General features: G+C 40.2%; 2 protein-coding genes across 3 annotated transcripts; both read right to left on the bottom strand.

Annotated features, from left to right (window-relative positions):
* Positions 1–1,419: 1,419 nt before the first annotated feature.
* LOC5519796 lies at positions 1,420–4,697 on the bottom strand. The gene has a single exon (XM_001639616.3). The coding sequence runs from the start codon at positions 4,600–4,602 to the stop codon at positions 2,548–2,550; it is 2,055 nt and encodes a 684-aa protein (XP_001639666.3). The 5' UTR covers positions 4,603–4,697; the 3' UTR covers positions 1,420–2,547.
* Positions 4,698–4,911: 214 nt separating this feature from the next.
* On the bottom strand, positions 4,912–25,142 carry LOC5519795. 2 transcript variants are annotated; one of them, XM_032364830.2, is made up of 42 exons: positions 24,933–25,142; positions 24,786–24,846; positions 23,965–24,017; positions 23,552–23,625; positions 23,243–23,312; positions 22,655–22,741; positions 22,107–22,208; positions 21,295–21,355; positions 21,169–21,221; positions 20,556–20,699; positions 20,122–20,208; positions 19,886–19,945; positions 19,128–19,229; positions 18,994–19,054; positions 17,059–17,111; positions 16,695–16,838; positions 16,416–16,502; positions 16,269–16,325; positions 16,139–16,199; positions 15,646–15,698; positions 15,331–15,404; positions 14,855–14,924; positions 14,378–14,467; positions 14,015–14,077; positions 13,592–13,652; positions 13,325–13,377; positions 13,169–13,242; positions 12,860–12,926; positions 12,689–12,775; positions 12,142–12,189; positions 12,004–12,064; positions 11,696–11,748; positions 11,313–11,386; positions 11,090–11,159; positions 10,397–10,483; positions 10,143–10,214; positions 8,656–8,716; positions 7,507–7,559; positions 7,057–7,130; positions 6,765–6,834; positions 6,139–6,225; positions 4,912–5,281 (listed from the first exon to the last, which is right to left on the bottom strand). In XM_032364830.2, exons 1-42 carry the CDS (start codon positions 25,015–25,017, stop codon positions 5,208–5,210), a joined length of 3,078 nt encoding a protein of 1,025 aa, XP_032220721.1. In that variant the 5' UTR covers positions 25,018–25,142; the 3' UTR covers positions 4,912–5,207. The 2 variants fall into 2 exon arrangements, with proteins under 2 accessions (XP_032220721.1, XP_001639665.2); XM_001639615.3 differs by lacking the exons at positions 22,655–22,741; positions 23,243–23,312; positions 23,552–23,625; ... (1 more) ...; positions 24,786–24,846; positions 24,933–25,142 and adding an exon at positions 22,578–22,623.
* Between the last annotated feature and the right edge of the window lie 548 nt (positions 25,143–25,690).

Here is a 25,690-nt window from a genome sequence, read left to right as displayed (position 1 = left end):
AGACATTTGTGGTGACCTTGAATGACCCACCCATTTATAAAGGCCACAGGTACCAAAACAAATGATCAGACTATTTCCATTAAGCCCAGTGAAAACAGCGGCAGCATCGGCTAGCATTGCTAGAGAGAAAAGGGACGTTGCCAGACTAAAATCGCAGCACTACTCAACACGGCGAAAAAATAGCGCCATTTTGGCTGGTCCTGACACTGTTGACATACGAGAACCCCCAACCCCCCCCCCTCCCCTAGCCCGATATCCCGATATGCTTTCGAATTTCGAAAGCTATGATGATCCAGCTTGTTTCGACTGGAGACATAACATTTTTGTATTGAATTTGATGCCATCAATTGATTTACTTGAAAATTGATACGCCATGCTTAAATTTCAGACATTTTTGCACGAGGCACCAGATCATGTCAAGACTGCTCATTTGGCTTAGGGTGTAACTGCAAACACATGGCTCAGGATAATGCAATTCCAAACGGCCTACCTTATTACACTTAATTTTCGCGACATCCAAATTTTGCTATTTTGAGATGGTGATATTTCGCGACACTTTATTTTCGCGATTTTCGTACAATAAAAGCAAGCAAAACAAATGGAACTTTTAATGTGTTTTAATCATCAAAAGTGTTATAAAGACGTTTAAGTTCCACAAAAATCTATGGGATAGAGTTCAGAATTGTCCAACTTAACCCTCCACGATACTGGACTAAATAGACAAGGTTTATCCATAAGGCTTATTAAACGGTTAATATTTCAGCTGAAGGCTTTTTGTGTATTTAGTTTATTTTCGCGCATCCCAATTTTTTCCGCGTCCCTTTATTTTCGCGTATTTTTTAAAATCGCGAAATTAAAGCGACAATGTTAATGAGGTGCAAACCAAAAAATGAAACACATCGTGGTTAACGTTAACTAGGTAGTAATGGACACATTTTTATATATATATCTAGAGGATAATCTAAACAGTGTCAGGTTTATCTAGGTAGTAATAGACACACTGTTATATATATCTAGGGGATAATCTAAACAGTGTCAGGTTTATCTAGGTACAAGAGACCATGATATAAGAGAACGAATCCCTGTGGCCCATGATGTCGTCCTTGAAAGCTATGTTTAGATTGCGCGAGCTTGTCAATCATAGCATCTATATATGGTTCGTCGCGCCATATTTGGTTATGGGCACCTCGCTTTTACTTCGTTCGCTACCTGTTTTTATCCTTTTAGCTGCTCCTCATAGCTCATGATCACAATGCTACTCGTAGGGTGGTGTACTGGTATCTGTTAAGTTATCTGATGTTAAGTTATCTAGATGTTATTTATATAATTGAACGGGAAGACGTCGGGGAGACGGCGAATTTGGAGTTCATTCAAGATGCATCGTGCAGACTCCTAAAAAGTTCTTTTTCTCTGCAATTCGGTGAGATAGAATACTTAGGCATTATCAGAATCTATGTTATGTTTTTTAATACAAGAAGGCTCTTTGATCTTAATTTTTTTTAGATGAATGAACTTCAATTTTTCACACAAAAGTTCAAAAATCATGTCACTCAAGAAACCCTTGTCACTGGAATAAAGATTTACCTAATTATAAAGACTTAAAATCTTTTATTTATGAAATACATGTCTTAATAACCACAATATCGATGTGAATATAATGTTATTAAGTTCTGGATGTATCTTTTTCATTAAAAGGGAATTGGAAGAGAATTGTGTTTTATAATTTGCGAATCAGCAGTGAAAACTTTTACTGGGGAAGTTGATCCCACAGCCTAGAATCACGCACTTTATACATTTCAATGTCCCAACGGTTGATTGGACCCAGCGTACTCTATGGAATATTATTTTCACAGCTTTCGTAAAAAAGGAAGGTATTTTCGGTAAAAAAATTTTTCCATCCTTTGCCGGTTCACATAGCTCAAGATGTGATCGCGCGTGAGACTCATGTTGCTAGACGTGAGCGCTGACCAATCAGAGGCCTATCTAAAAATAACTGGTTGTTCTAAAAATAGCTTTCACGGACGTCATCATTGGAACATACCCTAATACTGGCCGTTCGTTCTCTTTTATCATGGTGTCTTGCTAGGTAGTAATGGACACATTGTTGGAGATATCTAGGGGATGATCTAAATAGTGTCAGGTTTATCTAGGTAGTAATGGACACATTGCTATATATATCTAGGGGATAATCTAAACAGTGTCAGGTTTATCTAGGTAGTAATGGACACATTGTTGGAGATATCTAGGGGATAATCTAAACAGTGCCAGGTTTATCTAGGTAGTAATGGACACATTTTTATATATATCTAGGGGATAATCTAGGGAATAATCAAAACAGTGCCAGGTTTATCTAGGTAGTAATGGACACATTGTTATATATATCTAGGGGATAATCTAAATAGTGCCAGGTTTATCTAGGTAGTAATGGACACATTGTTATATATATCTAGGGGATAATCTAAATAGTGTCAGGTTTATCTAGGTAATAATGGACACATTGTTGGGTTTTTCTCGGAGGAATCCGGCCCCCACGATTATGCGCTCAACTCAAACCTTGTGCTCGCCATTAACATGATGGCTGATGTCCAGTCTACGCGCGCTTCTTGTGGGTCTCTTAGGCGAGAAAGCTTCTCCGATAACGGTGATATTCGCTGCATACTCACGTAAGAACATAAGCATTAAACGGTGGAAGGAGACTGGGTTCTGCACATAACAATTCTGGGTAGCATTTGCTATCAGAAAGATCCTTTTGTTGGGCACGTGCTCGAGGTTATCCAGTGAGGCAAATCCAAGCATTGTGTGATCTCGCTCTCCCAGGAGAACTAGTGTCGGCACTGTCAATTCCTCGTACTCGTCGCGGGAGAACTTAGACGTATCTGTTGGCGCCAACGCTACGAATCCACCTATCAGATGTGGGTATTTCATGATGAGTGGCATCGCGTATTCACCGCTCCGTAATGGCGACACTAAAATGGGTTCCTTCAGCCCCAAAGAACTCAAGATTCTCACCATGTACGTCAAGATGTCTAGACGCAAATAAGGAATACTTGCATTCACGGAGTTACCATAACCGGGTAAATCGATGGCAACAGCCCGGTACCCGGTTTCTGACAACACTTGAAACGTGCCGATATTCACCCAGACCGCTGAGGTGAACTGCGGCGCGTGTAACAATAACACAGGTGGCTTTGCTCCATCAGCCCTTCTCGGGAAGGCTTCTCTGTAAAAAGTTGTATTGATGTATCCCTCTTTGTATAATATACCAGTGTTGTTGATTAACTGGTTCAGCATATGCATATTTGTGTAAGTGTGGTTATGAATAGTGTGAACCATGTCTGATATATTACCCAGCGTGTGTCTGTGGTCTGTGTAAAGTGGACTTTCCTCTTCTCGTCTTGCCCAATCCCGACTCTGTAACCAAGCTGCGAACTTTTCTCTCACAAGGTCGGACATGCCGTCAGTCGGTGCCGCCGAGCTAGGAGTGGGTCCATTTGAATGCGTGTTTAACTTATTTTTAAAAGATGTACCAGAGTGCAGTTGGAAATGTGGCACACTACTTTGCTTTATTAAATGTTTTCTTTTTATAGAGTCTCGCTGAGGGTCTAACTTCTCCTGGTATTGTTCCTCGCTAATGTTTTTCATGGTTTGTCCAGTGTGCATCTCCTTTCTCTCTGTTTCTCTTTCGGGATAATGATAAGGTGTATTATATTTATTTTTACCCAATACCTTCTGAATTTCTTTTTGGTAGTCATTCCACGCCTTCTCGATCTCTTCCTTAGAACCGAAGGGAACCTTTCCACTATCCTCCTTTGCTAACTCCCTATCGGATGTCATCCCTTCTTTTCTGTCAAAACCATTGTGGAGAGTCCTCCCAAAGTGGTTTTCACCATTAGTGATGTAGTCTTCATTCACATTCTTCTGTTGCTGAACATCTGAATGCATCTTCGTCATTCCAAGATATCCCTTGTCTTCGCCTTGTCTAGTGTAGCCGGGGCCAGCAATCCGTCGGAGCTGGTCGCTTAAATCCTTATCACCAGGCTCAGTATTCTCAGCGTTCGAGATTCTTTCTTTGTTGCCGCGTGTCTTCCCTTTGAATCTACCTCTTACAGGCCTTCCATTGCTATATTTGTCACTGTATCTATCTATGGATCTCTCAAAACCAAATGTTTTCTCTTCATCTGAAAGGGAGCCAAATACCCTTTCCTTGAGGTGACTTCTGAGTTTTGACTTTGGCCGCACTCTCTTCAATTTCTGTATTTTCTTTCTTCGGTTTGTTGTCGGTATTCTGCCTTTGTGCTTCTGATGGTCCCGTATTTCAATATGTCCCTCATCATTTGGCACCTTATTGCTTTGGCTTTTTGTTCTCGGATATTCATCGCTCAGTTTGTTATCTCCTTCTCTGCCAAGATTACCCCTAAATGTGTCATGATGAAGCCTGGTCCGTTCGGTTGTGAAAATACCCTCATCGAATTTTCCAAAAAGATCTTTACTGTTATGATAGTATCGATAAAAACTAACCCCGAGGATTAAAAAAGTGAAAATTGTGATAAATATGATCGCTTTGCAGCCCATTCTACGAAATCGGAAGAATAAAACGCGCATTATACCAAACACTCTCACAATAATGATTAATAACTGACTAGACTTTTAAGGACCAGAATACTTTATATTCCGAAAAGAAACGCAACACCTTTACAAAATTCACCCAGATGACACTATATGCACAGATACAAAGTATATGCCCATCTTCGCCTAGTAACCAAGCCGGCCCAGGAAATATGCCATTTTCATTATTTCTATTTTCAAAGTTTTCATGTTTTTCATTAAATTTGAAAACTTGTAAAAAATGATAATACTTATAAAAATAATAACCCGTGCCCTAGATTGTTGTAGAACAGTCTATCAGAGATATGCTTTTAAATTATTACTTTATTTTCTATAAAATATTTATTTATAATTCTGAATGAAATTAATTTAGCCGCTCTAGCCTAAACTAGAGCTTAATTGCAAATTGATAGTTATCAATTAGATCTAAAACTCTTCTTCTTTTAGGTGATATTTTCTAGATATTCTAGTGGTATATCTCGACTAAAGCTTATATTAGCTATCTCGTCTAAAATAGCATCGGTAGTTAGTAGATGTTAGTCCTTTGCTAACCACTCTATGAGGTCGATTGTCGATCCCCTGCAGCGCGAGGATAATCGCGCTCAAAGCTCGTCCCGCTCAACTGGTTTCTTCATGACCGCAACGCGATCCAGGGCGAGGTCCATTGACTCCACGACTACACGTGTACACAGAGAGAATGCATCAGATCATGCGAGCTAATGACCAAGCCTCAAGCGGCTGGCATCTATTGGCCGTTTTCCAGATAATGAGGGTCTTTTGTGATGTGGATGGCTGGAGTGCGTTTGCGATTTTTTGCTTTTTTACTAAAACTTTGAAATCTGGTTGCTGGAAATTTGGCGAAAGTTTGAAAAATATACAGCAGGAACTCTCATTATCTGAAAAACGGGTCATTCGATGCAAAAAATGGCATTTCATTTTAGATATATATAAAATATAAAAAAATAAATATATTCAACAATTAGACTACGAGGTCGAGTTTTCTATGAGTCAATAGATAGTCAACGAGGCGCGTAGACTATTTAACTAAATAGAAAACGAGAACGAGTAGGCTAATTGTTTTAAGTATAAATCCACTCACATACTACCTTCAAATAAATGACGATTTTAATAACTCTCAGTAATAAATAATCTCTTTTGTCACGAAAAGGCCGGCTATTTCGCTACTCACTATCTATGGATCAATAGATAGTGAGTACGGGAGCCAATCAAATTGCGAGATTCGTGATAGTATGTGATTGGATTAATACTAAATACATCCTATATTTCATTTCTTACGTACACCCTGATTGGCTAGTCCAAAGCTTGACCCTCAAAACGCATTAAAATCAATCGGAAACGATTTAACTATAGGATTCACGATAAATTAATAATCGATTCGTGAGTTTTAAATTCAATTTCATTTGAAAAATTATATGGGACTCGTCGCTGCAATTTGTGAAAGATTATCCTAGAATTCACTCATCAATGATGCATTTCTCTAAAGAGTGCAATTAGACGGTGATCACTACTTACTCGATGCAGCTTCGTAGTAATAGTACTTGTTGTCTTTGTAGATCGTCTCCCTGTTCCAGATATCCTTCATCACATTGCCCATGGGATCTGTCGAACAACACACCCTACGTTAGGCACCCCTTTCATCGCGTACCCTAGCGTCGACTTCACTTAGCTCACCAAGTTGACTTAGTAGACAGGGCCGTAGCAGGGGGTGGGGGGGGCACTCATGGCATGTGCCCCCCAATATTTAAAAAAATTACAAGGAAATGACCAGTAGGGGGCGTGGCTTTGCCCCCCCCCCCCCCAAAAAAAAAATATATTTTTTTTTTCTTAATGTTTCTGTATTGTGCCCCCAATATTTCGAGGTCTGCTACGCCCTGGTAGAGAATGTCGAGTGGAACAATGCTAACTGGAACTGCCTTTGGTCTGTCCTGATGGTTCGTGTTGACTAGGTTCAACTGCGGTTTATTGGGATTATTTAGATGTTTTGCATATATATTTACATAGGCTATTATTTATAGAGATTATTTACAAGATAAGGGTGAGGTAACTTTTACTCAACCAGCACCAAATAAGTCAAGGTCTCGTAGCCTTTGAAACTCACGTACCAAATACCTCTTGCTCATAATAGGTATACTTCTTACCAAGGAACAGTACTCGTGGAATATAAGCCCCGTCTATATCAAAGCGCTTGTCCCGAGCGTCGAAATCATCCTGGAGATATAAAAATGTATATGATGTAATTATAATATACATAATGCATAATGTAATTCTAAATAAAAATGGACAAGGAATGCACGAAAGATTGATACCATGCTCGGAGACCCAACGTGCTTTGCGCTTGTTATACGGCGTTATTCCGCATATGATTATTCTTTGGTGACATCAAAAATAGCAGCGATATTTCAAAAGCGCAAAGAGAAGAGGAGTACCTACCGCAACATTGACCATGACGAAATCGCGACTTTTGGACTTGATCTGTTTAGATTTGTTGAATCGGGGCTTCAAAACTATAATGAAAACATAACATAATTAGATAGTAGAAGCTCATTATTGTGCTATCCCCCCCCCACCCCTTCATTTGTTTTGCGGCTGGCCCTTACAGGTCTGGCAGTATTCTAACCGTCCTCAATTACTATCCCTAGCTATACCCTATCCCTGCCCTCTCATTCGTTCTAGTTACCTACAAAATGGGACAGTTTCCCCCCTTCCCTCCTCAATGACAATCTGACTGCGACTTGCGTTTAAAGTTAAAAAACGCTCTTAACCGATGTCATATGGGGGAGTGGTGTTGCTATTTGAAGTGTTGTAGAAATATTTCATATTTTTGGCATAGTAGGTGCTCTGGCTATACCCCTCCCCCCATCTTATTCATTAGCTTGTTACCTTTGCAGGTGCTGCACCAGCTCTTGTGAATGATGAGCATCAGAGGGCGCCAGCTGGCACAAGAAAACATACCACACGGTAAATACATTTTCTTTAAAAGGCAGGGGCGTATCTAGAGAACAACAGGCGGCGGAGTACAGGGCCGCGCTTCCTAGAAAGCACACAGGTAGCCCAGGCTCACAGGTTCAGTAGGTTTATTACAGAGTTTGTATGAGCGAAAAATTCTGATACGAAGCACCCTACCCCGGCTGGTAGAATTTGGCATGGCGTGTTTGTCTTTTTCTCCACGAACGGCCCATGGAGCGTCACTATCACGAATATTTTCAAATTCAGAAGAAAGATTCTCGCCGCTCAAACGGCAAAACGGGGACGAATAGACGTTTAAAAGGTATGATTGGAAAGATAAATATGTGTGCTATGATTCTGCGAGGTTTATTTTGCCGTGCGAGTCTGGATTTCGAAAGGATCGATCGGTGGATTCGTTGAGCACTTTGGAATTTGGCGGTTGTCGGAGTTTGCAACCTTGTATATTTTATTTACAGAAGGCGACGGGAAAAATCCGCAGCGGCTAAAACAGCTTAGAATGGCAAATGATGGCGGGGTTTGAGTAGCATCAACGTTAAGCTACTGTTTTATTTTTAAATCAGCATATATATTTCAAAGAGATTTGTTCGCTCATACAAACTCTGTAATAAACACTCGCCGTGAGCCTGGGCTACCTGTGAAAAGCACGTTAACACTTGCCCAGGGATGAATGTCCTTTTTATCCAATAAATGTCAAGATAGGATATCTAGGAACCGGCCCCAGAGCAGTAAATCGCTGACTTAATGAGAGCATTAATTTGCTGACTTCATGAGACGGCCAAGTTCAAAATGGCATCCCTCAGTCCCTCGCTCCCATAATTGGTCGCTGGTGGCCTCGTACCCAGGCGTCACCTTGCGTCAAGAGCGCCCGCCATTTTAAATCAAAATGAAAAGAACATACCGAGAATAACCTGGGGACGAGGCTAGGGCACTGGATCCTAGAAACTTTTTACCATCCGTATCACTTTCAGAACTTACCGTCAAATTATTTCAATAGTCATTCCCCCCCCTCCCTTCCCCTGTGAGCGCGCGCCATTAGCCTTTTGTACGAGAAGGGAAGCCTACCTTTTTCTTGCCTCGACTAATCCGTCATCCAATGTCATCCAGTTTATCTCTTTTCCAAGACCTTGAAAAATAATTTCACAGATTGGCACATGCAAACGCCATTTTTCTGCTAGCACAAGCCAAGCGAAATACATAGAGAAGAGGCCTCTGCTAGCACAAGCCAAGCGAAATACATAGAAAAGAGGCCTCTGCTAGCACAAGACAAGAGTACATTACATAGAAAAGAGGCCTCTGCTAGCACAAGACAAGAGTACATTACATAGAAAAGAGGCCTCTGCTAGCACAAGACAAGAGTACATTATAGAAAAGAGGCCTCTGCTAGCACAAGACAAGAGTATAATACATAGAAAAGAGACCTCTTCTAGCACAAGACAAGAGTACATTACATAGAAAAGAGGCCTCTGCTAGCACAAGACAAGAGTACATTACATAGAAAAGAGGCCTCTGCTAGCACAAGACAAGAGTACATTATAGAAAAGAGGCCTCTGCTAGCACAAGACAAGAGTATAATACATAGAAAAGAGACCTCTTCTAGCACAAGACAAGAGTACATTACATAGAAAAGAGGCCTCTGCTAGCACAAGACAAGAGTACATTACATAGAAAAGAGGCCTCTGCTAGCACAAGACAAGAGTACATTACATAGAAAAGAGGCCTCTGCTAGCACAAGACAAGAGTACATTACATAGAAAAGAGGCCTCTGCTAGCACAAGACAAGAGTACATTATAGAAAAGAGGCCTCTGCTAGCACAAGACAAGAGTATAATACATAGAAAAGAGACCTCTTCTAGCACAAGACAAGAGTACATTACATAGAAAAGAGGCCTCTGCTAGCACAAGACAAGAGTACATTACATAGAAAAGAGGCCTCTGCTAGCACAAGACAAGAGTACATTATAGAAAAGAGGCCTCTGCTAGCACAAGACAAGAGTATAATACATAGAAAAGAGACCTCTTCTAGCACAAGACAAGAGTACATTACATAGAAAAGAGGCCTCTGCTAGCACAAGACAAGAGTACATTACATAGAAAAGAGGCCTCTGCTAGCACAAGACAAGAGTACATTATAGAAAAGAGGCCTCTGCTAGCACAAGACAAGAGTATAATACATAGAAAAGAGACCTCTTCTAGCACAAGACAAGAGTACATTACATAGAAAAGAGGCCTCTGCTAGCACAAGACAAGAGTACATTACATAGAAAAGAGGCCTCTGCTAGCACAAGACAAGAGTACATTATAGAAAAGAGGCCTCTGCTAGCACAAGACAAGAGTATAATACATAGAAAAGAGACCTCTTCTAGCACAAGACAAGAGAACAATACAAAGAGAAAGGGCCTCTGCTAGCACAAGACAAAAGTACATTACAAAGAGAAAGGGCCTCTGCTAGCACAAGGCAAGCGAAATTCATTAAAAAGAGGCCTCTAATAGCAGGGATCTGGCTACATTGGTGAAATTAGGTGCAATTGACGGACTCTAATTGCGCTTACCGTTGTCCAAACCAGGCTTTTCTGGAATCACTGGCTTGACCTTTTCCAGGCATTGCTTCATGGACTTTAAGACTATATCACAAAGAAATGAACACAGCTTTAAATTAGAATCCTGATATAGGCTAGAAAAAAAAACGAACATTGCTTAAAACCATATAATTTAAAGAATAAAAAAGCGAATATCGTTAAAAAACTATCTGACTTAAAGAATAGCATCAAGGCATTTTCCTTGTTTATAAATACAAAGTTATTACCTTGTTCTTCGTCTCCGTAAGCAAACTTGTACTTGACGTAATCAAGTTCTGTGTTATGAATACTCTTCAAAACTTCCCCATCAGAATCTGTCAGAAGAGGACATATCATTCGGCATCTGACACATAACTGACGTCACAACCGTTAAGTAAAATAACATGTGCAATATGTTTAATCATCTCTACTATCGTTGTCATTATCATCACCACGATCATTGCCATCATCACCATCGTGACCATCATAATCATCACCACCATGGCCATCATCATTATCATGACCGTCATCATCACCATCTTCAGTATCATCATCACCACCATGGCCATCATCATCACCACCTTCATCATCATCATTAACATTATCATGACCGTCATCATCACCATCTTGAGTATCATCATCACCACCATGGCCATCATCATCACCATCTTCATCATCATCATCAACATTATCATGACCGTCATCATCGCCATCTTCAGTATCATCATCACCACCATCATGGCCATCATCATCGTGGCCATCATAATCATCACCACCATGGCCATCATCATCTTCATCATCATTATCATGACCGTCTTCATCACCATCTTCAGTATCATCATCACCACCATCATGGCCATCATCTTCATCATCATCATCGCGGCCATCATCACCATTATCATCAACACCATGGCCATTATTGCCATGGACCGTTGCCTTACCTAAGAAATACACCCTTGGATAATATTTGCCATCTACGTCAAACCTGTCGTCTTTGGGCTCTTCATCATCCTTTTACGTAATTGAGAAAAATATATTTAAGAGAGAATTATCCCGAACCATCAATGACAAATGGTTCATAAAGTGTAGCTCCAACCGAATCAGAGTTTTGCTATGCTTTATAATGTACGCAGAGACGAGATATACATGCATAAATGTGCTTACCGCTATGTTAATCATGATAAACATCTTGCTGAGGTCAAGAATCTCTTTAGAGCCTGCGATTTTAGGCTTGAGAGCTGAAAAAGTAGATGTTACAATTATTGATTTCGCTCATCTTACATATTGGTTGTCTGTGCTAAATCTAATAAAGTTTTGGCTTATATATTATATGGAAGCCCACGGTAAAAGCATCTAACAGTAGGAAGTAATCAATCCTAATAGTCGTTTTTTTAAACCAGGGTTCGACAGTTCAAATATGGTTCACAAAAAACTGATATTTGGCTCTTCTTTTTCTTTCCTGAATTCTTTAAAAAAAAAACGAAAAATTTGACAGAGTCGACTACCAGTTAACAGAGAAAGGTATAAACTTCATGTCAGCTTGGTACCTTTACATGCTCCGCACCAGGACTTGTGGATAATAAGCATCACGGGCTTCCCGCTATAAATGCAAGACAACTTCCATTACTACCAGTACTTAGGGTAGCAACCTGGGTACCAGCTTCAAGAATTCCCTCAACATGACAACTTAGAGTGAATAAGTGAAACTTAGCCCTTAATCCGCAGACGTCGAAGTAAGGATATTATTAGAAAATAGACGAGAGTGCCTTTGGCCTGTTAGGGGGTCCGTTAGTTAACAATTGTATGCAGGTTAATTTGTTAGAAAAGTTTAGAAGATTTGTGAAAAGATTGTCACCTTGTCTTTGCTTGCTGAAGTCCATCCTTCATCGTCATCCATTGAATCTCTTTACCGAATCCTTGAAATACAAGTTTCAATAAATTTAAGACAAATTGCAGAGACAACCTGATTTACTTATATCAATCAGGAGCTCACCGTTGTCGAGGTTGTAGCCTGGTATCATTTTCTTCATGGTCTTCACGACTGTTCAAGAAATATATAGAAATATAGTTCATGGGTGATCTAGTGATACAAGTGATAAAATCTACAGATAATCTAGGCCTGTAGCTTAATCAAAAGATATGCTTTTTAATTCCAAGAACAAGTGATAAGATGTCGCAGGCGTTTTTAGGCAGGCGTCGGTCGCTCGAACGAGCTCCTAAAAACGACTGCGAGGGAGGCTATAAGATGTACAGATATCAGACCTCTACTTTTATGGAAGTCAACCCGGGGATGATCCCATCGGGATTCATTTACAGTGCCGTAGCACAGTCATGAACAAATGTGAAACACTGCTGAGAGGAATGCAGATTATTGGGAGGGTGTCCTGCTCCAGCGCCCCACCCATTGTTGTGGTCCTGCCCCATGGATCAGCTGTAGGCCGTCTGCCTATTCAGAGTGCGCATGACAAGAACCCGGCAATAAGCCCGAGATTAGAATTCATTTGCAAGCCTTTTGCCAGCCATAGCTTGTGTTTGCTTACTCTGGCTCTCGTTGCTGTAGAAAAACTCTGCGCCTTCAACCTCAGAGTCAGCATTTTTCATGTCTTTCATGACCTCTCCGCTCGAATCTGGAAATGTTAGTTAATATAAATTAAAGTGAGTTATTTAGAGGGGCTAATTGAAGAGCTATTTGCTGTGATGAGATGGCTTACCAAGGAAAACGATTCTCGGCACATATGCTCCATCCACTTCGTATTTTCCAGCCGGGATTTCATCATCCTGAAATATTCATATTCTTAGATTTAGGACCTTTTATGCTATTGGTAATGATAATTGTATTGGCAATGGGATTGTTTGCACAAGCGTAGTCTTTTTTCCATAAAGAAACCTTGAAAGTCAATATTTGGTGTCCAAGAGGGCGAAGTCTCTTAGTATGGTGGTCGCACCGAATTTCTAAGATAGCAGGCTTTAGTTTGATCTCCCTATCCTAAGCTAGCCACATCTGATAACAATACTCTTACCTCCAGATTGACCAAGATGAAGTTTCTGCTGAGGTCTTGGATATCCTTGGAGCTATTGAATTTGGCCTTGAGAGCTGTAAAGGGGAAGTGAAGATTTTTAAGCTTTACGTCATGTTAGTCAAAAGAAGACAAACAAAAAACAACAACTCCTGTTACCTTGACTGTGTTGACACCATGATTTGTGCATAACCAACATCACAGGCTTCTTCCTTCAAAACCAAACACGCATTGTGAATAATATCATAATTAAAATGATTAAATGAGCAAAATAATGAGTTGTGGTATATTTTAAAAGCCACAGCTTTTGCCACTGGCATTAAACATCACACAGCAACACAATCATTGATAGCAGCACATATAATTGCTGAAGGGTGCCTATCCTGTATAAACATTAATAAATAAACAACGCGGAAAGTGACTTACGTTTTTTGGGATTCACCAAGACCGGCTTCCAGGTCCATCCACAGATAGCTATCACCAAATCCTGTGAAATAAGAGACTTGAAATTACACACCCTGATTTCGTTAATATACAAGTGTGTACTTTTAAAGAACGTTATTTTTTTCAAAATCAATGCTCTCATATATTTCTGAGAGCTGTAACCTGCGCTCAATATTTTTATCAAGAAGACATTAGGCAACGTGGAACTATTTGTGCAAGATGTAATACTACGCGAAAGAAAAGCGTGCACCATGCTGCTTCTCGGGTGCTAATGTGTGTGTACGTGTGTTTTTTTTTCTGTAACGTTTTCTTACCATGTCAAAGGGGACCGTTAACGGCCTTTGTCTTTTATTGTTGTTTTTCTGTGTAGGCCGAAGAGCCCTTGCCCTATTTCCCCTAACTGACCTTTTCCTGAAACTGTGCCCTTGGTGACGCCTTTCGTGGCAGCCTTGGTCATCACTTTCACAACTACGGAAAAGCAAAAAACAATATTAGAGAATACATACATAATGGAGCTAATTTCTGATGATGACGTCACTTATTGACGTCACTTCTTTAATAGGGGATGACGTTACTCAATGACGTCACGTTTATAATTGGTGATGACGTTACTTGATGATATCACGTTCTCAATTGATTATTACTTCACTTAATGACGTCAAAATTCTAATGGAAGATGTCCCTTAATGACGCTCACGAATTTATTAGGTGATGACGTTACTTAATGACGTCACGTTTATAATTGGTGATGACTTCACTTGTACTCACGTTCTTTGGGATCACCATACGCATACTTGTAGTCCTCAAACTCCTCGTCGTCATTTCGGAACTCTTTCATGATCTTCTTGGTGTAGGGGTCTGTAAGGAAGAAAATCGTGTCAAGCATCTTAGCAATAGACCCTGCTTGCCATTTATTTGATTTTCGTATGCTCTTTGAGCTTGTCTGATACTCAAAGATGATCGTATTGATGTTGCCGATATTGGAACGCATGGTGATGACATTAGCCAGAAAAATCCAATAATAATTGAGTAGTCTGATAAGTGAATGTTTTATTCATGGCATTTCTCGTCGACAAAATATACCATCGGTTCATATAAGGGCAGAGCTTAAATTAAAAAGCGGGAGTGTGTATTTGTGACTTTACTCAACTTTCCAAAGAAATATATCCTTAATAAGGAAGTACAGTGCCGATGTTTAAATAAAATATGAGTGCATGTTTGTACTTTGGGCTTTCCTAGTCTTACCGACAAAATAAATCCTCGGTACGTAAGCTCCGTCCACATCAAAGTTAGCGTCTGTCTTACGATCATCGTCCTGTTCGCGAAAACATATCTCACCTTTAGATACATAAACCGACGATCCGTACAAGCCCCCCCCCCCCCCTATCCCACACAGACACACACCCGCCACCTATTTTGTTGATTTTTTTTATTGAGAATTATAAAAGAAAAAACACCACGTTCTTAGCGCGGCCAAGGCGCGGGCAACTTTAGACTATCCTTCGCTACTGAGTGGAGTATCGTCGCGGTTTTCCTGTGGCCAGCGCGGTGCGTTATGGGATTGTGTAAGGCCAAGATGGCGGCCATTTCTTTGATGTTTATCTATTTATTAAACGGAGTGGAATGGCGGCTTCCATTGAATACAGGCTATAGCCTTAAACGCCCCCCCCCCCCCCTCCATCTTCCTACGGGCCTTACACATTCTTATCAATCATAGCTACCTCTACGGTGACCATCACGAAGTTCTTGCTTTGTTCCAGGATTTCCTTAGATCTGGCAAACTTGGGCTTTAATGCTGCGTTTTAGACAATATACAAAGTCAGACGTAACCAACGTTATCAGATACTCATAATCATCATTGTCATCAGTCGTTTCTCTATGGTCAATCATCACCAGCGATAAGAAAATTTCGATTTTCAAAACATCTTCATTATCGATCTTCCTTATCATCGTCAACAACAAGCAACAACAGAAACATCACTAACATTAACATAAAATGCTTCCGCAGATTGAAAAGAATTGCAAGTTAACGGTACCTTTGCAGGCTGAGCACCAGCTCTTGTGAATTATAAGCATCACCGGTTTTTTCCTATAAAAGGAACAGAAAATTAATAGGGGCAACACTTTTTGATACTAGAAAAGGAACAGGAAGAATAATAGGGGCACCGTTTTATTCCTAGAAAAGGAACAAGAAGAGTAATAGGGGCACTGTTTTATTCCTAGAAAAGGAACAGGAAGAGTAATAGGGGCACCGTTTTATTCCTAGAAAAGGAACAAGAAGAGTAATAGAGGCACTGTTTTATTCCTTAAAAAAAGAACAGGAAAAGCAATGGAGTCACTGTTTTATTCCTATAAAAGGAACAGGAAGAGTAATAGGGGCACTGTTTTATTCATAGAAAAGGAACTGGAAGAGTAATAGTGGCTTTGTGAATTATAAGCATCATCAATTGTTACTCGAGAAAAGAAAAACAAAGAGAAGTGACGGCTTTCGCTTTTTAAACGCAAAGAGGTAACAAGAGGAAAGCTTACTGTTCAGCTCCGATGTCGAACGCTTCGTCCATGTCAACCCAGTCAATCTTATCGCCCCACCCTATAAAGAACAGATGATGTTAGAAATGATGTCACGAACAAAGGTCCTTTGCTTATTGGTTTTACCTACCAAATGATTTTACAGGCGTTTTGAACTTTTTAAGCACCCTTTTCATAGATGCAATAACTGAAAGACAAAAAAAAAAACAATCATGATATGCAATTAATACGAAGAAGGAGTTAAAATATATTCCTTGCTCTCATAGACGTAACTTACTTTCGTCGCCGTTCTGGTAGTAGTGTTTTACATGCTTATAGTCGGTCCCTTCGTTCCAAAACTCATCTAGCACTTTTCCATTTGAATCTGTAAAACAAAATTAAGCATCAAAGATTTTATTATTGAAATTATGAGCACATAATCTAAATCTCGAAATCCCCCTTTTAAAAAGTGGTCCCCGACCCTTTTTATGCACCAAGGAAGAGAACCCGTGGAAAATATTGCCTATCAGGCTAATGATACCATGATCACCCTGCTATCTACTATTTATATACCCACCAAGGAAGAGAACCCGTGGAACATATTGCCCATCAGGTTGCAGCTGTTTGTCTTTCGGCTCTTCGTCGTCAATCACATTCACCATCACGAACTTTTTGCCCCAGTCCCCAAGATTCTTGTCGCTTGCAATACGTTCTTTGAATGCTACAAGTAAACTTAGAGTTATTTTTTGTAGTAACAATGTATATCGATCACTGTGTCATCTTGAAAACAGAATCATTTGAAGAAGTCTTTAAACTAGGCCTTCCTTGAACTAGCTCTAATTTTACTAGGTCATCCATTCAACTAGGCTTACCTCTGATCTAGGCCTACCTTTGAACAAGGCTTTCCTATGAATGAGAGTGTACCTGTGAAAAAGGCCTACCTTTGCATGACGAACACCAAGACTTGGTGATTATCAACATCATAACTTTGCCACTACAAGCACAAAGCCAATCATTAGTATCAGCTGCAGCAAAGGTCACCTAGATCACCATTTTTACCACAGTCACCATATCATCATCAACACCGTCATCAACCACCATAATCAAAGATTACCAACACAAATATTACCACCATCAGAAACAAAGAGCACTACTATAATTAATTATTACCCCTTCATCACAACCATTAACATAGCCGTTATAATCATCAACAACAACATGATTTTGTTCTTAGCTATCATTATGCTCACAAGATTAAAATCATCCTCATGATCCTCACTAACATCTCCATTGTCATAGTGATGATCGTGACAATTATACCATAATCTTGGCAATCATTATCCATCAGACCAGCATGATGCCATGCAATCATAATCATAAGTGACCATCATCAGCATGACCACCATTAACCTGGCCATCATCAGCATCATCATCATCTACATGCCCATCATCCACATGCCCATCATCTACATGACCACCATCTACATGACCATCATCTACATGACCATCATCCACATGACCATTATCTACACGACCATCATCTACATTACCACCATCTACATGACCATCATCAGCATCTACATGCCCATCATCCACATGACCATCATCCACATGACCATCATCACATTACCACCATCTACATGACCATCATCCACATGACCATCATCACATTACCACCATCTACATGACCATCATCCGCATCACCACCACCTACATAACCACCATCAACATCAGCACGACCACCATCTACATGACCATCATCAGCATCACCACCATCAACATGACAATCATCAACATCATCATCTACATGACCATCATCTACATGACCATCATCTACATGACCACCATCTACATGACCATCATCAGCTTCAACATCATATACATAACAATCATTAGCATGACCACCATCAACATGACCATCGGCAGCATAACCATTATAAGCATAAACACCATCTACATGAACATCATCACCATGACCATCATCAGCATCGCTTCAGCATCACCATCATCAGCATGTCCACCATCTACACAACCACCATCTACATAACCACCATCTACATGACCACCATCTACATAACCACCATCTACATGACCACCATCTACATAACCACCATCTACATAACCACCATCTACATGGCCATCATCAGCATCAACATCATCTACATGACCATCATCAGCATCAGCATCATCTACATGACCATCATCAACATCACCAGCATCAACATCATCAGCATAACCACCATCAGCATCATCATCATCAACATCAACATCATCTACATGACCATCATCAGCATGACCACCATCAACAAGACCAACATCAACATGACCGCCATCTGCATGGCCATCATCAGCATCACCATCATATACATGACCATCATCAGCATGACCACTACCTACATGAACATCATCTACATGACCATCATCATCATCTACATGGCCATTCTCAGCATCACCATCATCAGTATGACCACCATCAACATCAACATGACCATCATCTACATGACCATAATCAGTATGACCACCATCAACATGACCATCATCTACATGACCATCACCAGTATGACCACCATCAACATGACCATCATCTACATTACCAGCATCATCATCATCTACATGGCCATTATCAGCATCATATTATTCTACATGGCCATCATCAGAATCATCATCTACGTGACCATCATCATCATGACCACCATCAACATCAACATGACCGCCATCTACATGGCCATAATCAGCATCACCATCATCAGCATCATCATTTTCGTAATCATTACCATGACTGACATTCTCATCATCGCTGATGAGCTTACAATCACAGCCCATCACAAAGCTTGTTTCACACGTCATGGTTGACCACGGGATACAATTATCCTCACCTGTTATTAGCCTCCTTCAAGCCCTCCTCGTACTTCATCCACTGAACGTGAGTCCCGAACCCTGAGGACCATAAAACCGAGTTATCTACTGGATGAATGAAATACCTAAATGGAGCATCCATTTAGCCACACACCTCTTGTATCCGCTTTATCAGCGTCCTTTTTAGGCATCCACCATGGCTCCTTCTTCCCTTCGGCCTTGATGTCATCCTTGACTTCCTGCTTCTTCGTCTCACCTGGTATACCAACTGGAGGTTATTTACCGCTCGTAGAAGTGGGAGTAGTTGCATAAGGCGCGTGATCCAAGTGGGGGCAGGGGGACTCTCCAGAAAAGTAGACAGGGGTGATCGTCACATCTTTTAGGGTATAAAATTTTGACCAACTGCCATCCTTTAGGGGTTGTTAAAGGATTGTTTCTGATTTTTCTATCTCTTAGGGGGTGTCTAATGTTTTTTCCGATTCTGTTATCTCTTCGACCACACCAAATTTGCTAAAAATTGGGTGTACTGTATTTGTAATAATTGTGTAAGAATTTCTGTTGACCACGCCCAAAGAGCCATACCTTAGGGTTAAAATCGATTTTGCCGACGATCATCCCCGTCTGTTTTTATCGGAGTCCCCCCCCTCTCCCTTCCCCCGGGCGCGTGACACTAAAGATTGGCTCAACGAAATCAAACTCCTAGTGGCGTATCCAGCTGTTTGCCAATGGGGGGGGAACTGAACTACCCCAACACCAACTCCACTCCCCTCAGTCCGTCGTTCGCCACAAATATACTCAGAGGAACTAAGAAAGTATACACCAGCTTTTGACGTTGAACAACCGAACTTCGACTGATGCGCTTGGTTGTTTTATCTTGTGTCTAAAGATCCGCAATTTATTTTAATTTCTTACCTGACGTCTCACCGGAACCTAGCTTCTCCTCTCCAAGGGCGCGCTTCATGCTTGCAATAACTAAAAGCCAGAACATGTTGGGAAAATCAGTGACAGGACAGTTCACTTTGTTCCTATCATTGATCACATGTTAGAGTATGCGGTACCTACTAACATTGCTAGCTCTGTCTTACATTGCTAGCTGGTATACAGCTAGTATACAGCTGGTATACAGCTAGTAGCAATAAAAGACTTACGCTCTTCAGGGCTTTCATAGTAATATTTTACATGTCGGTGCTTGGTGCCCTCGTTGTAGATTGATTCGTCAACTTCGCCTTTGGAATCTGACAAAACAAGGAAAGATTTGAAATGTTGTACTGACAAAACGGGACGCGGTCAAACTGTGTACCCCAATCAATGACCAGGAATCCCCTATGGCTAAGCGCTTTTTCGCGGTGCCCTTGTCTTGATACTATAGTTGAAGCCTGAAATGTAATCCCAGAATCAATCCCCCTTGAAGGGAAGTTCTTCAGAACCCCCCTGGGAGTGGCCAAAATTCATGTAGAAGACACGAGGACTCCTACACCCCGAAAATCGGCAGTTTCAATTCCCTCGGTAGAACGGGGACCTTTTCTGATCACGCAAGGGCAAATACTGAAAAGTATATTTTGTAAAAATGTTTAATACTTACTTAAGAAATATATCCTTGGCACGTATTCTCCGTCAACTACGAACTGACTCCCGCTTGGTTCTTCTTTGTCCTCCACGTTCACCATCACAAACTTCTTGCTCATCTCAGCCAGCTCTTCAGATGCCGCAAACTTAGGCTTCAGCGCTATTAACAAAGTACTTTCAGCAACCTGTCCACCTAAACGCCGGTGGATGGCAGTTCAATGTATTCTTTGTGCCCGGTGATTATATCCTCAGTCAAATATAAGGCAAATTTACTTTTTAGCTTGTGTCAAGCTATATGTGTTCCTATACGACCTTATACTGTGTTACTGTGTTTTAAGCCAATAGTGTTGACCAATAGCGTTCACCAATAGTGTTCACCAATATTGTTTACCATTAGTGTTCACCAATAGTGTTTACTAATAGTGTTAACCAATATTGTTTACCATTAGTGTTCATCAATAGTGTTCACCATTAGTGTTCGCCAATACTGTTCGCCAGTAGTGTTCACCAATAGTGTTCACCAATAGCGTTTACCAATAGCGTTTACCAATAGTGTTCACCAATAGTGTTCACTGATGATGTGTGCGCCAAGTAATGTTCACCAAAAGTATTGCGGCGAAATCAATTACCTTTGCATGATCCGCACCATGTCTTGTGGATGAGCAAAACTAGAATCTTCTCTCTGTTCATTGGAAAGGAAAAGTATTTATAAAAATATGTCGCGTTATATAGTATTTTTTAATGATGTTTCTTACTTTTCCTTGGCTTCTTTAAGTCCTTCCTCGTATGTCATCCAGTTGATTTTGTCTCCGAATCCTGGAATAAAAAGGCAGTTGAATGGTTGCTACCGAGTGTATACAGCTGTTTCAATAAACGTTGTACAAGAGCGCTCTGCCGTACACGCCCATACCGCGAGGTGGTATGGGTAATATATGTTGAAACAAGTTTTCAGTAAATATGCCGCAGTCTTATAGTGAAGACCTTCGCTGGCAAGTTATCTATCGAAGACACTGCGGCATTTCTTTCTATGTGCCGCGTACAATTGTAAAAGGTATCTGCAAAAATAGGGACAAAAAGGGGGACGACAACAACAACGACACCTCTTACGGGATAGGTGCCAAACCTGCTCTTGTTTTCGCGTAGATATATATTTAGAAAATTATCAGACTGTTCCGCCATTCTGATAGCGTTCAACTAAGTTCGTGTCGGCGATGAAGGATGGCGGAGCTTGAAACAACATATTTTACCCATACTACCTCACGGTATGAGCGCGTGCGGCAGAGCGCTCTTTGACAACGTTTATTGAAACAGCTGTATGTGCTGTGGAATTTCAAGGAGAGACAATAATTGCATTTCTCAAAATACTGAAATGACTTCAAAATTCTTTATGTTTCAGAATTTTGAACCGAAAACAAAAGAAAATCGCCAAGTATCTTTATTTAGCTGGTTTTCGATTATATTCCTGACATGTGGTAGACGAGCACACCCATCTATCTCTTAACGTTGAGAATATCTCCCACACGAGGTAGGGGAGGTGGAACCGGGCGTTAAGTTATGCACTTCTAACCTCTTGCTAAATCCTTGCCCTGTTTCTGTGCTTTCTCCTCGTCAACTTCCAGGCCATCGTCCATTTTAAGTTTCTTTAGGACTTGCTTCATGCTTCTCACGACTGTAAGATAAACCCCATATTCATTCCATATTAAACCCCATATTAACTCTTTGGATGCAAGCTGGATCTGCTGTAGTCATTGGTTATGGATTGTATTGCTGTGCGTGGTGATAAGGTGGTGTTTGGCATCTCTCTGCCGTTCTTGATGTTGCTGGTGGAGATTTAAAGATAACGTGGCAGCTTTCAATTTTTACTACTCTACAATAGCGTCTACTTTCTCTAGCACTTTCCATAGTAGTACTAAGTCTACTTGTTACGCGCATGCGCGTTGGGTACGATCAAGTCTACTTACTCTCTGACACTTTTTCATAGTAGTACTTAGTCTCTTTGTGACGTCCATGCGCGTTGGGTACGATGACGTCTACTTACTCTCTGACACTTTTCCATAGTAGTACTTAGTCTCCTTGTTACGCGCATGAGCGTTGGGTACGATGACGTCTACTTACTCTCTGACACTTTTCCATAGTAGTACTTAGTCTCCTTGTGACGTCCATGAGCGTTGACCACGTCCTTCAACACCACACTGTCGGGGTCTGGTAAAATCAGTAAAATCAGCTGTTACTCTTCTGCCCATGCGCAGCATGATACAGTACACCATCCAAGGTAGGGTCAGGTTTGGTGAGTGTTTATGGGCACAAATTCGTATCGGGTTCTGACACCATAGTGAATTAAAAACATGCCAAATGGGAAGACGACAAAAACACATCTAGACATAAGTGTCGGATTTGTTGTTACTGATGTTGTTGTTATTGATGGTGTTGTTGTAGTCGCTAATATTGTCAATTTATATTATAAAGCTATTATATCTCATGTTGTTGTTGCTGTTGTTTATGCTGTTCATTTTGTTACCATAGAGGACGGCTCGTGCAATTTGAGCTTTTGTAAAGCTCACTTACAAATTATTTCCAAATTGAACTCGAAACCGTATGATTACCTATATAAAGGGAACCATTCTCACTATCCTTACCATAATTAATTCTAAATAGGAAATCTATGCTCCTATTTTTATTCCTGATTTTTTCCTATACATTTACCCATAAAGTATATCCGGGGGATGTATCTTCCGTCGACTCGGAACTCGTCACCGTCGGGTTCTTCGTTTTCCTGCAGAAATGAATTGGTACATAATAGTTAAAAGACCAACAGCATGAGTAAAAACATGATAGTTAATATCAACAGCTCAAAGTCCAAAGCGGGTTAGACCGGAAAAGAAGGTACATTGTCTTCTTCTATCAACCAAGCCATCACAAAACACGGCGTGCGACCTTCCGAACTGCCTTCTTCTGTCGACCAAGACATGTACCGCACCCAGCAGCTTTACGTTACAATAATCTCTGATTTACCTGTAAATGTACCATCACAAACTTCTTGCTGAGCTGAGCGACTTCCTTTGATTCCGCAAACTTTGGCCTCAAAGCTAAAGGTAAAATGAGTTGTGGAAAAACATGTTATGGCTATAGGCGACTTCCACTAAGAAATCATGTGATTAATTGTTTTTAGCGGGCAAAACAACGAAAAAGAGACTTATTCAGAGCTAACGAATCAGCCAAAAAATCAGAAAGGGTTTTTTTTGGTTTAAATATATTTCTTTATTTGTCTAGATATATTTCTGTGTTTAATTTGGCTTGAATTTGCTACTAAAAATTCAGGTGACTTCTTAGTGCATATGTTACCTACCTTGCGTTAACTTTTGTCTGCATTTATTAATATTATTTCCTATGATATTATTTATTTAACTGTTACCATGGTGACCCACCTTTACAAGCTCCGCACCAGTTTTTGGTGATGAGAATCATGATTGGCTTGTTGCTATAGAAACAAGTGGGATATGACAAAGTAAATGACATGGAGCTATATGGAACCCATGATCACCTCATTTCTTTTTTACGTTTTTGATTGGCTATACGGTTTTATAAAGTCTTAGATTTTAAATAGAGATGTATTTCATCTACGCGTAAGTAAAATGTGAAAAAAGCTTTTTCCTTGGCTTCATGCATATTAAAGCCACGTGACATAAGCATGCAGGTAGCTGCTCTTGTATGACAACCACCATGGTACCAGATTTATTGTATCCTATATACTACAATCCAAACGGTGTAAAATAAGAATTGAGCGAGAGTTTTGAATAGCAGAGGGGTTTTATCTTATTTGGATAGCCTAAATTATCCATCAAAGTTATATTCATTGAAAGTTTATTTTTATTGTATAACGAAACAAACCACCGAATATTAAAAGTCTAACACTTTTTCTACGGCACTAGATTTTCAGTTTCAAATGCTACGAAAACAGTAAAAGGTTTCTTAACAAGTATATTAAGTCTTTAGTTGGGTTTTCTTTAAAAATGCAAGAATTCAACTAAAAAAAATCAAAAAATTGTGTCGCTTTTAAAAGCTTAAACTTCAGTGTTAATGTTGATCATTCCAGCGTTAAGCTCCGCCTTTTATATTTTGTTTGGTTTTGGTAAACTTGTCGACCTTGCTTGATTATAAATATAATAATAAAAACTGCAAACTGAAGTTCGTAAATCAAAGGAGGTATTATTTCTAAATCAAAGAAAGCATTTATTGTTTTCCGTACCTTTCTTTCGCTTCTTTCTTTGCATTGTCAAGTTTTTCCCACTTTATATCTAATCCCCATCCTAAAACACATTTACATTAACAAACGAGTACTAAATCACCGTTCGATTCAACAGAGTCAATAATCAAGAATGAAATGAAAACCCACCTTTTTCTAGAGAATCGGCGTCGTCACAAACTACAAAAGTTAAAAATCCCAGAAAAAGAAAAACGCACGCGATACGCGAGTCCATATTTCGTGTGCGCCCCACACTGTCTGATAATTTACTTTCTCTAGCGGCTACGCAGTAAAAGCGACATGCAAATAAGGGGTTGGTCGAGGACCTGTTACTTCTTCCGGTGCCGTATTGCACCACGGGCCAGTAGAAAAAAGAACAGTTCGCAGGTGGGACATGCCTTCATTATTATTCATGGACAAGGACAATGCTAGGATCGTTAGGAACTGCACGTCTTGTTGTAAAAAGTAGTTTAATAACGACTTTTAATGCTATTATGATAAGGCTACGTGTTCTCTTTTTAGCAGCTGCAGATAAAAGTACATGGTTCTCCCTAATATTATCCAGCTAACTTGAACTCTAAAAAAAACAAAAATCAGTTCAATTTATCGGTATCCTCCTGCGAAGACCTTTCTGTGTCGCTTGTTTCCTTTGCGCAGGGTGTAACTTATCGGGGACTCGAGTAAACAAGGTCGATTAGAAAAATATATAATATATAATATACACGGAGGAAACGTACGACCATCAAGTACAGTGTTCACTAGCGACATAACATAAGCGCGCGCACTCTCCTGTACTTATTCTAAATCATGAAAATTTCAAGAAAAGTCGCTGGCAAAGTAACAATAAAACGTAAAGACAAAAGCCTGGTCTATTTTTTTTACAACGGGCTTCTTCAGAAAGAATCAAC

This window comes from Nematostella vectensis, chromosome 6 (assembly GCF_932526225.1).
Source record: "Nematostella vectensis chromosome 6, jaNemVect1.1, whole genome shotgun sequence".
Lineage (NCBI taxonomy): Eukaryota > Metazoa > Cnidaria > Anthozoa > Actiniaria > Edwardsiidae > Nematostella > Nematostella vectensis.
Note: the sequence above shows the minus strand (reverse complement) of the source record. Positions and strands in the feature narration are given on the sequence as shown.